The sequence below is a fragment of the Myiozetetes cayanensis genome, unplaced genomic scaffold, assembly GCF_022539395.1.
Source record: "Myiozetetes cayanensis isolate MyiCay16 unplaced genomic scaffold, myiCay2020 scf3, whole genome shotgun sequence".
NCBI classification, from domain to species: Eukaryota; Metazoa; Chordata; class Aves; order Passeriformes; family Tyrannidae; genus Myiozetetes; species Myiozetetes cayanensis.
Window position 1 is genome coordinate 51,796,932 of NW_026087521.1, and position 16,473 is coordinate 51,813,404.

Here is a 16,473-nt window from a genome sequence, read left to right on the forward strand (position 1 = left end):
CCGTGTGTGAGCACTTAACTCTGAAGCACTCTACATCCTTAGCTCCCTGACCTGCTTCTGTGCTCATATCACGCCTTAAGCAGGACAGAAAAAAAAAAAAAGGTCCAGACTTCTAGCTATCTTCTTTCCACTAGACAACAAGGTAGAGTTTGCAAGAGCATTGCATGTGCAGAAAAATAAGAAAAGGCCTTTTAACTTGTTATGCAACTGGAGCTAGCATCTGTGTACACTTATCACCATTTAAGAAAGGCTCCTGTGAGGCTGAAGGTCCTTGACTGGCTAGGAAGAGGAGCTTCCTGCATTCCTACTAACTGAGTCTTGTGTGAAGTCCTCTGGAGAGAATAACTGGCCCTTTAAAATGCTTGATGCCTGAACAATCTGGCTAAGGTCCATTGCTCTAGGGCCATTCAACCTCAGAAAGAAAGACGCAGATTACCCTCCTTTCCTCTCAGTCTCTTGCATCTGCTCTAACTTGTGGTTATGCTGTAGGTTCAGTGATGTTACTGGAGAGGACAAGCACTCCGATGGACCTCCAGTGAAGAGTGGGAGATATCCCCACCTGAAAGGCGACAAGTGGGGGCAGAAATCCCGAATCAGTTTAAACAGGTAGGGTCACAAACAACCTGTGACCTTTTTGAACAGTCAGTGGCAAACTCTTAGGACTCACTTTCCATGGTCAGAGTCTATATTTATAAAGAAGCAGCTAGAAACTTATTCAGGAGTGATAAAAAGAAGGAGAAGAGAATCTGTCTGGATCTTCATTACAACCAGTGTCCATGCTTAAAAGTTATCAGAGGTCTGCCTTGGGGACAGAAATTGCCAAAAGCTCACACTTTTTAAAGTAAATGTCTGTCTCGAGATTCTGGGCCATGTAAGAGGAGAACTCACTGCCCCACAGTCCAGCCCAGAGCCCCAGTTCCTGCACTGGGACTGGGTCTGGTGTATCTCTTCTAGTCCTTCCTTTCATCACTGTTTTCCACAAAAAAATTGTGTCAGCAGTATTGCAGCTAACATCAGGCAGACACGTCAACCTAAAATACTTGCTTGAAAGACCTGCTCTTGCCTGCCTCAAAGGTAGGAGACATATATAGGCAGCTTGATCAGGGCTGTTGTTACACATGTGTCTGTGGGCAAGTCAAACCACAAGCACCCTGCAAATACCAAAATGGATGCCTCTGTGCACTGCAAAGTACTCTCAGCCACTAGAACAGAGGGCAAAAGCTACCCCTGTGTCTCTACTCCATATTTGCTTCATCTTTCCAGCTCCTTGATGCTTCATTCTCACAGCTTTTCCTGCCTGTCTGTTGGAATGTCTGACTGCCCTGTTTTGAGACCTTACTACCATTTCAGTTCGATGATCCACTACTTGCATTCCCCTGGTTCTGGTAGCCTTGCTGATAACAGTGGCTGGCCTTGACATCCTTTAAATGCTTTCAGTTATTTCAACCAGAGGAGCATGAATGAGAAACATACATTTAAAAAACTGCATAAGTCCCTTTCATGTAAAAGTGAAACAGCTGTGAGATGTTTTCTCATGAAGGTACACAGCAGAGACAGGATCGTACAACTAAGCTAAGCCTAGAGCATCTCCCACTCTTTCCAAAGTGCAGGGTTCAAGTATGTCTCCCTCTCCAGGTCCTTAGTTCCCCGCTGATTCACATGGTGGGAAAACTAGTTTGATTTCAGGCTTACCCTGGAGAAAAACAACCAGTTCCTCTCTTGAGGAAACCTAGAACCAGAGGAGAAGTCAGTCTGCTTGAGCATCCCAGACCAGCAATATGGATCTGTAGTGAACTTAGGTGGATACCCATACTAACCCAGTCAGCAACATGTCTGGAAATACCCTTAAGGTAAGTAACACATGTTCTGTGGTTGTGGCATGAAAAGCCAATGAATGGGCTACAAAACAGCTCTTGTTACTTCAAGTGAAAACAGAGTGGGGGGCGGTTGAAACCAAAGGAAAATGCAATGACAGAGAGAATGAGAGTGAAGGAAGGAGAGGAAGGAAGGAGCTGTTTGGAATAGGATCAGGAAGAAACAGATCCCTGGAAATCAACACTTCTGATACAGGACTGGGGGTAGATCTAGTCATTTCTTCTGCTGCTGCACATCCTTCCCAGCTGTGGTTATCTCAGGCTAGGGCTGTGCAGGCAGAAGGTGAGAGTGTGTGCAGTGGTGCAGCAGTTCTCATCTCATCAAGCATGGTCAGATTAGACAGAGTGCTGCAGATCAATACTCCAGGCTGCTCTCTGTGTCTCCTGTGCCAGGGGCCAGTTTTTCTCCCCACATGCTCTCTGACTGTACAGAGACATAAATTTGAGCTGGAAATACCTGTTGCTCTGGTGTTCACAAAGGAAAATATCAAACCAACAGTGTGAGTGCACTCTTCTACTACTTTGTACAGGCTTAAAATAATTTTATAAATAAAAAAAATATAACTATTTCTTACTACTTTCAAGGGGATAAAGACAGTGACAAAGTGCCATGTATTTTTCTGTGCTGAACATGTTAACTGTACTCCCACAGCTATCCACACAGAAACAAAGTACAGGTCTGTACAAATTCAATAGCCCCTTCAGGAGGTTTAGGCTGCCATTCAGGTTGAGTATAAGGACTGGAGTCTATTTAAAAGGTAGAAAAATGGTAGTTTTAAAAGGCTCCAGGCAAAAAAAAAACCTTCTTATAAAGATTACAGAAGGGTCACTTAGAGTCTGATAAACCTAAATGAAGAGCCAGAGGGATTTTTTTGTTGGACTTGGAAGTACAGCAAAACTGAAGGTTTATGCCTTTGAAATAAAATGGTAAAAAGGAAGCACAAGATTTTACTTTGGTAGTTCAGGAAATATTAGTCTTGTAAAACAGAGTAGCTACAGATTTCCTTAGTCCTCTCAACATCTCTTTTCACTTCTTTGATGCAGCCTTCCTAGAAGACACCATCACTTACCAGTAAAAATATGTATTAATGTAGCAGGCTCATATCAGTGAGATGGGGTTGTCACTGTCTGAGAGTAAAATGTCTATGGGAATGGAAGCCCATATCAGGATCACTGGGGACCTGCAGAAGTACAGAGAATCAGACAAGGCCAAGCCACAAAAAATCCAGTATTGTATGGGGTTTGTGAACAATTTCTTAATTGAGGGAAATGCAAGTGTGAAACAGCCATCACAAAGATCTTGATGCCCAAAAGTCTGTGCCATTGGTCTTCTGCTTACCCAGATACATAATGGAGAAGAGGTGGAGGAGGGGAACCCCTTTCAGTGCTCCAGGTAGGAGAATAGCAGTGAACCTGCTGTTTTGTCCCAAAGCAAAAAGGCTGAGAGCAGTTACTCTGAAGACAGAGGAGCCTGCTTAACACAGGGTATCAGGAATGGACCACCTGCCCCTGATTGCAGTAGGGCTGGTCTCCACAAAGACCCATGAGTAAGACAGGTTCAAAACTCAGTAAACACCATTTGCAAGCTGAGTTGCTTATGATGGATGTAAATGTAAGTAGTTTGTGTTCAGTGAGACTGGATTGAAAACTTCATTCTTTTTCTAAGCTGCTTCTTGACAGAATAAATTTTGGCTAGAGAGGCCTTTGGTATGGCCATGTCAGAAAATAGACCTGGTATGAAACAACTTCACAACCTCTCTAACAGGGATTGCAGAACATCATCACCCACTTCAGTTATGATCTGAGCTCTGAAGTTAGGGCAGGCTTTTCAAAGACGTGTGGCAGCCTGAGAAACCGCAGCAGTGAGGGGGGTGGGAATTTTGGAAAAGAGAAGCAGCAAAGCAAGAACTAAAAGCAGGGGACAGATGGCATGAAGCTGTGTCAATGGGGAAGTGGGAAGGTACAAAAAGGGAATATTGCAAGTTTGCAGCCCAGTCAGGCTGAAGCAAACTGCTCTTTACTGTGGTGGGGGCTCAACACACAGAGAAAAGTTCTCATGGCCACTCAGGATTGCCTGAGAGAGAGCTCACTTCAAATAAATCCTATCAGGACCCAGGCAATGAGAATACATGCTGTGACCATGTCCTCTGTGCGCAAAGAAATGAGCCTTGTGCTTCCTCCATGAAAGAATCCTCTCTGCTACTCTATCTGTGCTGAAGAACAAGCCTCCTGCTCAGCTCCTGCCCTCCTGTGCAGGGCTGTGAGGTGCAGACACCATTTCTGAAAGACTCCCCCTTACCCTTTGCCCATTATCCCTGAGGAAGCAGAACACCAGCGAAAGAGAGGGAGAGATAGGTGATCCTCACTGCTTTAGGTCCTTGTGGGGGGAAAAATGATGTCATGCATTTCCTCCCTTGTGACCCAGCTCAGGACCCTGAAAGTCTCTCGGAGCAAAATTGTCTCACAGAACAGTTCTTTCCTGCAGGTGTCTCCCTCAAACTCAGTGAAGGGAACAAGAAACCCTAAATGTGTGCCTGCCTTCCCTCAGCCCCGCTGCACATGCAGAAGGAAACTCATGTCAAGAGCACCTCTTGGTGGTGTAGGAGAACATCAAAGCTGCAGCAGCAACAGATTTGTATGTGCTCATTTTGGGGTTATGGGCCTTCTTCCTGCAGGTTCTTTCTTTTTTCTGCAGCATATACAAATGAGAGATTTTAATGCAGCAGGTGCCAGTTGTTCTCAGAGTTATTACTATATATGCTATTTGAATGTAATAGCCCATTTTTAATAATTTAAATATGATGGAAAGAAACACCCTAGAAGCTTTTATGTAGATCCCTATTGTTCCCCTACAGAGGCACTGGTGGAGGAAGGATTCCCAGCACAGACCTCTGACTGGACAAGAACTGACTATCCGTAGTGGTTGCAGGGAATCATCTTCCAAAAGTAGTTTACCCAGAAATGGATTCTTGCCAGGACTTCCACAGCTCATTGTTGGCCATGCAGAATTTACAGTGTCTTTGACATGGGTTCTCCACAACAATCCCTCCTCCCTGACCAATTTAACTGGTTTTCTTCTTCTCCAACCTCTTAAACACTGCCAGTCCCATAAGCCCATGTGCTAGACAACAAGAATGGAAGCACACACTAGCATTCAGCAGGTCGATGGTCCCTGTTCATCCCTGCAACCAGGTCCTATTGTGCCACTGGTCAGTTTTCCATGCAGTCTGCCTTAGCTTGAATCCCATCCCTAGCACTGTCATATGACTTACTGTCTCCCAGGTAAGACTCAATGTATTGTCCAGGCCTCCCCAGCTCTTTTCCCCTCAGTCGCCATCCTTCTCACTCCAGGTGTTTTCTTTTCTTCCTGCCTGCTTCTCCCCAGACACATAAGATTTATTGAAAACCTTCAGAGAAAATATATGGGGAAAACTGAACTATTCCTTTGGAGAAGCTGATTCCAACTGCAGTATTACGAGAAAGGGGTTAAGTTGCTGATTGCCTGTCCCAGGCTGCTTGCCCAACCTAGAGTTCCCTGAATCTCCAGATGCTCCATCAGCTCCAGCTCCCTGAGCCCTCACTTGTCACCCAGGTGTCTCCCACAGAGAGCTCTCAATGTGTTTGATTGCCCAGGGAGTTATCATGGTTGTTCTCCATCCACCAGTAGCATTCTCTAGAACCAGATACACCTGCCTTCTCTTCTGAGTCCCTATCCCCTGGCCCATTACATTCTCTGTCTGCCTGTGCTTTCCAGCTCCCCTCTGTAACAGCCTTTGTCCCTCTCCCTTATGTCCTTCTCTGACCTGTATTCCTGTGGTCTGTTCTTCCTCTCACTTGCAGAAGTGTCAGTGGGTTTCCCTCCTCCCCTTTCCCTACCCCCCACAGAGGGAACACCTAGTACAGCTGGTCACTTTGTGCTTCTGAAACAGCTGCAAGACTTGGAAATATTCCATGGTTGAAAGTTTCTGGGTTGTGGCCAGTTCTGAGTGAAAGATAGGAGAGCTCTCCTCCAGAGCAGATCAGTCACAATAGCCTTCCATGGCTGCAGCAGCACAAAGGTCATTGACCTTCAGAGAAATGCTTTTATTCAGAGATCCTTCCTTCTGGAATATCCCAGCTGCAAACTCACTGTTCTTGGTCTAAACGACCTCCTGACAAAGCCTGGAAATTCTAATTAATTCTGTGCCCATGCAATCCTCAGTTCAGGCTGGAGCACACAGATATTCATACATAGATGCTTTCCCAGGCTTATGTTGCATGGAGAAGGAAGGAAGAGGATGCAGACCCTTATTTCGATAAGGGAAAGGAAGGGGTAGAGTTTCCTGGGATCATCATGCTCTTTGTCTCTTCTTTCTTAGGGTACTTGCTTCTCTTGATGCTTAGCTCTACAAATCTTTTATCTTCTGAGGGCAATGAGAACTGGCTTAGAGAGTTGGGGTCATTCAGCCTGAAGAAGAGAAAGATCTGGGGAGACCTTATTGCAGCCTTTCAATACACTAAGGGGACCTATAAGAAAGACAAGGACGGGCTTTTTGGTAGGGCCTGTAGTGACAGGACAAGAGGTTATAGTTTAAACTAAAAGAGAGTAGATTCAAACCAGATTCAAACAAGTTGCCCAGAGAAGTGGTGGATGTCCCATCCCTGGAAACATTCAAGGTCAGATTGGACAGGACTGAGCAACCTGATGAAGTCAAAGTGTCCTCACTCATTGCAGGGCATTGGAGTAGATGGCCTTTAATGGTCCCTTCAAACCCAAACTATTCTATGACAAGAAAGAAAGGGTCTGGCAGAAGTTTCCACTGGCTGCTTTTGCCCAGGAGTAGAGGAGAGGCTGGATAGGAGAGAATAGTTTGCAGGGGCTTCTCTCATCCACCAGTAATGGCTCTCATAGTATTGTCAGAGGAGAGAAAATAGTTCATTGCATCCCTTGATGCATTTGCTCACCTTCATGGTGAACACACAGGTTCACACAACACATCTTTGTACTAGAAGTCGGGGCAGATGAGAAAGTGAGGGAGTACCTTATCCCCACAGGAGCAGAGGGATAGAGCAGCAGCCATATGGTGGCAGTTGCTTCCTAGGGGCTGCATAAATTCCCTGTTCAGCCTTCACAGAGGAATTGTTCCTTGTGATGTTTCACCCTTGATGCTTAGGGGCACTGGGAAGACCTGGAAAACCTTCATTAGCCCTCATCACCCCATTACTCCCACTTCAGATGCCCTTCCCTGCTTACATCTCCTCCAAAGTTTGGATAATAAAGGAGGGAAGAGAAAAATCCACTCCTCTGCTTTCTCACCCCACTTCTAACCCTTGTTCAGCTCCCCGGGAAAAGCAGTTTGGTGCCCTCAGCCATTCACTGCGATGAGATGGGAAGGGACTGTGTGTGAGACACATAGGGAGAACAAAAACTCTTACAGTAGTCATCATCCCAGCCATGAAGCCACGCCTGCTCCGCCTCCAGCTAACGGCCTCTGCCACAGAGCTACATTGCGGTGGGAGGGGAGGAGGAACCACAGGGTGATCATCGAGTGAAGTTCCCTCTTCCACTTCCTCCCTCCTTGCAACCTGCTATTCACTGCAGCACAAGGGCTGATACACATATTTGCCCATCTCTCCTTGCTCTTTGCCTTGGCCTGACTTTCCTTTTTCCCCGGCACTGTCCTCCACTACGGATCCAGAGCCATGCAAGCCATCAAGTGTGTCGTGGTGGGAGACGGGTAGGTACCCTGCGGGTTTGCTGTGGCTGTGGGGAGGGATAGGCAGTGACAAAGGACATGAAAAAGAGGTGGCTGCTTCAGGAAACCTCCCCGACTTTGCTTCTGACCTCCTGCAGGCTTGCTACTAGTTGCTTGCTCCTCCTTCCCCAGGGCAAGGGACCTTCCTCTGGGGAGAGTATGGCATTTTGAAGGCCATCCTGTCCCATGCACAGGAGGTGATGGTGTTCCTGTCAAATTCAACCCTGTAGGCAGGAGTCAGGCCACTTTGGGGGTGGGAGGTAACAAAACCTTGCCTTCACATCATGGTGGCTTTGCTGCCCGTGATCCCTGGAAATGGCCTGATTCAAGCCATCAATAAGTGAAACCGCTTGGAGAGCAGGAGGGATGGAATGGACAGGGCCTCTTCTTGCCCTGTGGGATGAGTAGATGTAATGGAGGGAGAGAAGGAAGTCCACATTCGGAATGGAGTAGCTTAATTCATTTCCCATCTAGAAGCTGGCCAGACTGTTATCTGGGGCAGCTGTAAGGTAGCAAATGAAGAGGCATTTGCAGCAGTCCTGCTCCTCACAGTCACTTCCTCCTTCAAAGCTCGCCTGGGGAAAAAGTTGTCTGCAAACATAAGAGTACGTGTCAGACATGTTCTCAGGGGCTTGAGTAAGGGGACAGGGAGAAGGGACAAGGAAAGACAGGGCCCCAAATAAAAAACTTTATCTCTAAGAAAAGTCCCCTGAAGGCTTCAAGCTAGAGCTGGATGAACAACTCCATTGGGCATTTCTCTGTTGCCCTGTTACCCACCTCCCTAGTTTGCCCCTCACACATAGCACCAACTTTGCAGCCGTTCCTGAAGGCATCATTCCCCTCATATCATGGCTAACCCCACAACACATCCTGCTCTCAACCCCTCTGTCCTCAATTCCTCTTAAATGTCTTCTGTCCCATCCTTTTGCTTCTCTGTACACCTCTCACCATCTTGCAACACAGCAGTGCAGTTATCCCCCCATTGCTCTGAGCTCTTGGTTCACCACCTCTCACCTCCCTCACAGCCATACCAGCCATGTCACGCTCTTGGCTCAAACCTGCCAACCACATTACTCAGCTAATGGGCCTGCATGTTGCCCCATAGCTGTTCTGCCCCCATAGACCCCCCCATCATACATCACTGTCCTCTTAACACTCCCTGAGTTCAGTCACAAGAGCCTGTAGGTGCCACTAACCTCACCTCTGTGTTTTAACATTCACCCCTTCACTGACCCTTTGTGCTCCTCTCTGTTCAACCACACCAGTTCAGAACCTGCCCCTCTTCCATGACTGATGCACTCACAGGCCCATAGATCTCCTGAAATATCACCTGTAGAGTTTCAAGAAGCCTCCATGGCCCTCCCTCAATATCTCAATGATAACAGGGAAGCAATGGAGCTGGGGAAAATGCAGGGACTGAGAGAGAAGGATCCAAGAAAGAGGAGTGGCAGGAGGAAGAAACAAATATCAGAGCAAAGCCAAAGAGCTCAGCTTTTCCTCAGCTGCCCCACAGTCCAGTGACTGAGGCAGGTGACTTGTGGCCACGGTGAAGATACCAGTCATGCCTGTCAAGGGCACACAAAAAGGCAGGGCTGCAGGTCTGTGACAGGGACTTTGCAGGTACAGCTGAGATGGTTTCAGCATTCCCAGGAAATAGGAATGTCCCAGGAAAGCCATCTGTCTCAGGAAAGACATCTCCCACATCCTATAGCTGTGCTAGCAGAGGCAGGTTGCTCTCATCACCTCCACCTCATGTGTCCTGTAACTGAAACCTATCTGGGTTTTTCCAAGCCTCACAAACCTGAGAAATAGCATCCTAGCAGAAGGATTTTTTTTTTCCCCACACTTGTCCTGGCTGCTTTATTTTCTATCAATTTCTCTTTACTTATTCTTTCCCTTACCACAGTCTTCACCTTGCTCACGAAAATTCCTCCTCTACTTCACAGCCTTATTTCTCCTTATCCCACCAGTACTCTCACCCAGTCCAGACTGTGCTGCTACACTGGCTTGTTTGTGCTCCATGCTGCTCCAGCATGGATGTGTGGGTGGCTAAAGAGAGAGGAAGCACCAGCTTTTAGCTCAGAAACATCACCAGCAGCCTCTGTCAGCCATGGGGTACAGGCACCTTGCTGGCTGCTTACAGCTGTCTGTGTGGGTGATGCTGCAGCTTACTGTAGATAGGAAAGACTGAGACATGTCATGACTAAGTCAGGAAGACTTGCTACTGGTTCCTGGTCACAACATCTGCAAAAGCAGGCAGGAGTGCCTGCATTTGAGTGCTGAGGCTGTCTTGGCAACTTTGTCATGGCACTGAATCAGTGCACCAGCCCTGGTTGTGAGTATACAGCACTGTGCATGCTCTGGAAAATGTGAGGCTCTCACCTCCATCTCAGAGTGGATGTGTTTTAGCTGAGTGATCTCTGTACTAGACTGTATAAACAAGCCTTCATGCTCAAAGACAACAAACATTTCTGGGTGACATCCTGTCTTTCTTCCTGCTGGTTGTCTAACCTATGGTTATGTGCTCTCTGGTCCTGTGAATGTGTTTCTACTTCTAGGGATCACCTGACAGGGCTAGTTTAGAAGTGTGGAAAGATTGCCCCATCACCATCTCACCCTAGCAAGACTGCCTGCACTGCCATGATTTCCTGCTATTTTTGCTTTCTGTTCCAGAGCTGTGGGAAAAACCTGTCTCCTTATCAGCTATACCACCAATGCCTTCCCAGGAGAATACATTCCCACTGTGTGAGTAATGCATGAACAGGTCCTGGAGTGGGTGGGAGGCATGGAAAGCAGCATGCAAAGGGGTGCAGTAACCCTTTGTTATGTGCTCCATTGGTCACAATCTCCATGCCAAGTAGAGGAAGGTCTGCCAAACCAGCAAGAGGGCTTTACACTTTGGATCTTCTAGCTTTTGCCAGAAGCATGAGTGGCCTTATAAAATGCTGGTATAAATGGGATATTTGGGAGACTCAAGCCAACTCAAGGTCTATCTGCTTTCTAAGTTTACAAGTAGTAGATGGGATCCTTCTAGGAAAACAGGCACTAGGCTACAAGAATTGGGCTGGATCCAAGAGAAGGCGGTTGGATGGACACGGGTCCCCACTTCCTTCCTTGTCCAAGGCCCTTTCTGTCATTGGAGCAGTCATAGATTTGGTTGGAAAATACCTCTAAGATCATTAAGTCCAGCCATTAGCCTAGCACTGCCAAGTCCACTACTAAATCACGTCCCTTACAATGTCAGCATACGCCATGAACACATTCACAAGGCCTTTGTGTTGGTGCCTTTCTATCACTGGTTTCCCTTGCCTTAGTGTGTAAAAAAAACACCAAAAGGACCAGGAAATAAAAATTTCTAGGAATATCTCTATTGTTTCAATATCCTTTTTTTCCCATTAAGTCTTTACTCCCAAGCGTGCAATCCTGACAGCTGTTCTCAAATATTTCAAGCTGAGTTGTCAAAGAGTAAGGGGACACATTGTCCTCAATTCCAGCAGGGCTGTTAGGAAGTGCAGGGCTCTGGGGGAGCTACAGAGACAGGAGTTCTTCTTCTTCACTTTTAAACTAGTTTTAAAACTAGGCTTTAGAACATAAAAAAAAGAGAGGAAAAAAAAAAGACAAGGGCTTGGTGAAAGAGTAGTCATAGTTGTGGGAAGGATATTGGGGAAAGAAAGGGCAAATGTAAGGGTTTGTGGATCTGCATGTAAGGTATCAAAGGTGGGGCTGCGACCAAGCACCTGTCCAGGACAACTGAATGGTAGGGAGGAGGTTGATGCAGAGCGGGAAATCCATAAGGGGGAGGCTCACTGCATCACTCAGATGAGCTGGGAAGAGGAATCTTTACCCTTTGCTCCTGCATGTATCTAGTGAACCCCACCTACACTACTGGAAGGACTCCCTCTTCTCCTGTTTCATCCATGGCCTACATCTCTGAATTTCAGGTTTGATAACTATTCTGCCAACGTGATGGTTGACAGCAAGCCTGTAAATCTGGGACTGTGGGATACTGCTGGACAAGAAGACTATGACAGGCTGAGGCCACTCTCTTACCCGCAGACGGTGGGTCACACTCCATGCCCCTCCTCCCTTCCTCCCTCAGATACACCTCCATCCCTCACTGCAAAAATCAGCACGTCCCATGAAACAGTGACAGGACTGTTACTGTCTCTGCATTTTTCTGAGAATATCTCTACTGATATACAAATTCCTTGAAACCACAAAAGTTAAAAGACAACTAAGGATATTTTGGAGCCTTAATCTAATCTTCCATTACTGGTATAACTGAGCAAGAAAAGCTAGACATTCAAAGACAGTTTTGAAGCCAGCTGACACGAACTTCAGTGTGGGGCAGATGCCTTACACAGCCCTGGTAAAAAAAATCTCCTTTTGTAAAGTTGAAGTGGCTCGGGGAATTTAGGAGCTGAGGCAGGAGCTTCTCACATTTTGCAAACCAACTATTCTGGCTTCTGCCTTTTAAAAGATATCTGATGTGTGGACACTGTTTGATCTGCTAATTCCTCGAGCAGAACAAAGGGATGCCTCAGATACTGTGTTCACCATTTTTTCATCACACTGACTAAGTAATTTCAGGGTTTAAGGATTACCTTCCCTAGAGAATGTTGTTTTGAGCAGTCTTTTAGCAAGCTCAGAAAGACCCTGCTGTATCAGATGCTGGTCTGAATGTTGCCCCTGCAATCAAAAGGGTTGGCAATTGAGGCCACTATTTGTTTGGGCTAAGTTCAGTCACCTAAAATTCAGACACCAGGTAAAAGTTGTTTGCGTAAGCTGCTTCTGCAGTCAGTACAAGCAGGCATATTTCTCAGCAGTGTGCTTGTACCCACTCTAGGATGCATCTCAAGGGAAGATGGGGGAATGGTTCTCCTAGGTTATTGTCTATTATGGTACTAGAAATACGAAAACAGATAGGCTGGGTCTGACACCACTGTTCCAGCTAGGTGAAGCTGGATGAAATAATTATAACCTTGATGGACTGGTTTGTTTTGGTTTGATTTGGTTTGATTATAATGGAAGTCTAAACTCTGCCATGCCCAGGAGAATCTCCTACATGAAGAACTGAAACTCTACCCCATCTGAGTCCTGTGTGTGCACTTTTTGGGTTGAGCCTAGCTCTGTCTCAACTGTAGGCAAAAAATTATTTTGGCCTGAAAGGTCTCTGGTGTTCCGTGAGAAATGAGCAGGACACTGTCAGAATGTTTCCCATGAGGATGAGTGTGCCAACCACAAAACCCCCATCCTCATAGTTGACAATCTGGCTCTTCTGATAGTGGTGGCTATGGTTACCATGAGTCATGGGAGCAAACATCCTTGTCTCCTTCAAAAGCAAGAAGCAGCAGTCAGGACTAGAACTGTGTTACACTGTGAGAAACAGCTTCCCCTGGCATGACCCTCTGCTGCAGAGGGAGTGTGCTGCCCACACAGATCTTCTCTTCCCTACCTGCCTCGTCATGCCATCCCATGCTCTCATCCTAACTGCACCATGGTTGTATGCCTACAGGATGTCTTCCTGATCTGTTTCTCCCTTGTCAGCCCGGCATCTTATGAAAACGTCCGTGCTAAGGTGAGACAGAGTAACCTGGTCCATCCGGGGCGAGGGGGGTGAGATTGGTGGTGGTCTTGCAAAGACAGTGACTGTGGGAGGAGACTACCAACAGGACTTCTAGGTTCAGAGTGGTCGGTCAGAAGGAACTTAAAATACCACCCTCCTTCAAATACCTTTTCTGGTTCATCTCAAAGAAGGTGGCCAACCCTACTAATGGACTTGTATTCATCTTGCTGGGCTATTTTGCTGTCAGACCACAGACTTATATTCTGATGGCATCTTTCAGCAAAGACAGTTAAAGCACAGACATGCAGGATCAGTCCATAGGGTATGAGAAGCAGGTACCCACAGCCTTTAGATGGGAAGTGAGGGAGTAAGGGAGAGACTAATGAAGAGGAGAACAGCAGTATTTCCTTCCTACCACTTTCAAGTTCCTCCTGGATGGGAAAGTGAAGGGTAGAGAGCAGCTTGTGCTTTTGCTTAACAAAATTTGAGCTCCATGTTAGGTTTTGCCTGAGGAGTCAGCAACAGGGACTGGCCTGAACCAGGTTCTAGTACCCAGCAATGGATGTGAGGAAGGACAGCCTGTCTTGCTGACCTTTTTTCAGGAGTGCCTCTTTGTTTCCCTTTTGCATGCCCGTATGTATGACCTCTTCTCACATCTTTGCTGTTTTGCTCTACTGCTAGTGGTTCCCCGAGGTGCGGCACCACTGCCCTAGCACTCCCATCATCCTTGTGGGCACAAAGCTGGATCTTCGTGATGACAAGGACACCATTGAGAAGCTGAAGGAGAAGAAGCTATCCCCCATTACATATCCTCAGGGCCTTGCTCTGGCCAAGGAAATTGGTATGTGTTTTGGGAAACATCTTGGACCTACTGAAAGGAGAGAGGCAGAAAATAAGGGCTTCCCCTCAACCTAATAAGGCTTTTGTAGATGTATCTCACAGTGGAATCTCTGAGGGACACTGGGAGACATATCAAGGGTCATGGGACAAAATGTACTTCAGGAGAGTCAGGAAGGAGGTCTGCTTGTTGAGGCAGATCTCAGCCTGGCAGTCCTCTCTCTGATCACCATCCTCCATGTACATACACAAACACATACTTTCACATTCCCCTCCCCTTTTACTCTGCTACTTCTATCTGGGACAAAATTTTTCTTCTGTGAAAGCCACAGCTGCATTGTGGGCAGAGGCCTCTCCTCTACATCCGGAAAGAGGTAGAAGAGTGAGGTTTTTAACATCTCTCAGGAAGAACTGCAACTGCAACTTCCCCTTCCTTCTTCTGTCTGCTGGGGCTTATACGTGCAGCCCCAGGTATGAGCTACCATTCAGCTCAGGGGCATAAGCTCCGCTCCATACTTCAGGACATGCATAAGTTCCTGCTCCTCTCTTCTCAGACATGGCACACCTAGTACAGAGGGTGGAAAACACAGTTTAAGGGAGAGGTTTTCAATCCAGAGGCCAGCAGAGGAGATGTCTCGCCAGGATAACATAGCCAGCCACACACAATGGCTCTGCTCTGGCTACAGAGGTGGAGAATAGGCAAACCTTGGCCTTGTACAGCTAGCAAGCTTTGCCCTGAAGTCAAGACTGTGAGTGAGTGAAGTATGTCCTGACAATGCGTAATATCCTTGATCACCTGAGATGTATTTATGGAATTTGGGCAAGAGGCAGGTGCCTTGCTTTCTAGCACAAGCAACAGAAACCCAGGTACCCCACTGCCTACCCCAGCTCCTTTCCTCCCCATTACAACACCCAGCTTCCTCCCAACAGACTCTGTGAAATACCTCGAGTGCTCAGCTTTGACGCAGCGCGGCCTCAAGACAGTGTTTGATGAGGCCATCCGAGCAGTCCTCTGCCCACAGCCCACCCGCACAAAGAAACGTGTATGCAGCCTCCTCTAAGCAAGTAAGTCTGACAGGGATTCCAGGGAGTGACAGTAGTGATACTTTCCTGTTCCTGGGCCCAGATGGTCAGGGATACTGGGTTCCTGTGACCTGCTGAGCCTGGCGGAATGGGTCACCCTCAAAGAGAGAGAGAGAGACAGCAGTCCTGCTTGGGGAAAGGATGGGACATGGGATGATGGAACCCAGAACAACTTCCCCCTCCTTTCTGTTTGACTATGGGCAGGTTTGCTCCCATATCCTGGTGCAGGGCTGCCTAGGATTTTCCACATTTGTCCTCACAGACAAGAACTGTCTGTCCTTCTGCTGCAGAGGGGAACTACATCCAGGCTGCCCTGGGGATGACCTGCTCTGAGAGCTATGAAGCCGTAGCCTTTGCCTAGAGGAATGGAAATAAAAAAAATTATCTGTTCCCTATTCATGGCAGCTGTCCAATGGCCCTTCCTCTTACCAAGCCCTGCTCACCTCAAGGGGGTTTTTGTGTTACTGTTCATTGGCAGGCAGCAGCTTTTCCTCCAGAACTCCTTTACTCCTCATATTGTCCCTAACTGCCCTTCCACTTCAGCTCAAGTCAGCAGAGAGAGGAGAGAGGCTTCAAGATGAGAGGCAAAGCTGACCAAAGCTTGATGGGAGAGAAGAGTGGGAGCTTCCTAGTTGGGACCCTGCCCCTTCATACTCCCACCATCACCAGGGCAGAGGGAAGGAGAGCAGGAAAATAGTTGAGCTGGTATTAGGAGGCCTGTCGTGTTTTTGGCTATAGATCCCGGCCCCATCCTGAAGCCAGGTGCTGCCCAGCACGCAGGAGAGTGATGGCTCCAGCTTCCCGGAGCTCAGCACCTTGTGGCGGTCATTGTGCTTTTTTACTTCTGCCGGCTTGAAAGACTGTTGTGGATCTGTAGCACTGGTGTGTTGGTTTGCACAACTTCCCCACACTCGCCTCACCCCAGCTGCTCCTGCCCTTCCTCCCAGGCCCCTGAGGTTACAGCGTAGTGAATAAGACCCAATAAACAGACCATATTCTTGTCATGTCTCCGATGTGTTGCACCGTGGGGGGACACAGCCCTGAAGCAGTGACCAATGGGACAGCTGGGTGGAGGCATCTACCAGCTGTGCCCCCTCCTTCAGCAACAGCAACCCAGGCATGGGCACCACGATGAGCTTGGTGAGCCCCAGCCGCTATAGGATGAAGAGACACGGCACGACTCATGCACCAAGTTGCTAAGTTCTCAGCTGAGCCCCCTGCATTCCTCAGTAAAGGGCAAATATCGTGTGCAGTGGGGTGATTACACCTTCGCTTTTGCCTTTCCTCTTCTCAGTCTCCATGTGTCCAAAGGAACAGTTGTCTCCCTTTTGAGACACACAGAGGATGGGATGCAGGCTTTGGGATGGGACACCCAGAC

At 47.5% G+C, this 16,473-nt stretch overlaps 1 protein-coding gene across 3 annotated transcripts; it reads left to right on the forward strand.

Moving 5' to 3' along the window:
* Positions 1–7,378: 7,378 nt before the first annotated feature.
* On the forward strand, positions 7,379–16,099 carry RAC2 (Rac family small GTPase 2). Of its 3 annotated transcripts, none has more exons than XM_050324021.1 (7): positions 7,379–7,591; positions 10,283–10,354; positions 11,551–11,668; positions 13,125–13,187; positions 13,857–14,016; positions 14,943–15,077; positions 15,834–16,099. In XM_050324021.1, the coding sequence occupies exons 1-6, from the start codon at positions 7,557–7,559 to the stop codon at positions 15,071–15,073; spliced, it is 579 nt and encodes a 192-aa protein (XP_050179978.1). In that variant the 5' UTR covers positions 7,379–7,556; the 3' UTR covers positions 15,074–15,077; positions 15,834–16,099. The 3 variants fall into 3 exon arrangements, with proteins under 3 accessions (XP_050179978.1, XP_050179979.1, XP_050179980.1); XM_050324022.1 differs by lacking the exon at positions 15,834–16,099 and adding an exon at positions 15,300–15,794 and having other exon boundaries at positions 7,440–7,591; XM_050324023.1 differs by lacking the exon at positions 15,834–16,099 and having other exon boundaries at positions 7,440–7,591; positions 13,857–14,020; positions 14,943–15,003.
* The last annotated feature ends 374 nt before the right edge of the window (positions 16,100–16,473 follow it).

Coding starts and splice junctions, on each gene's coding strand:
- RAC2 (XM_050324021.1), top strand. CDS start 7,557: ATGCAAGCCATCAAGTGTGTCGTGGTGGGAGACGG. Junction 10,355..11,550: donor GGAGAATACATTCCCACTGT/GTGAGTAATGCA, acceptor TCTGAATTTCAG/GTTTGATAACTATTCTGCCA. Junction 13,188..13,856: donor ATGAAAACGTCCGTGCTAAG/GTGAGACAGAGT, acceptor CTCTACTGCTAG/TGGTTCCCCGAGGTGCGGCA.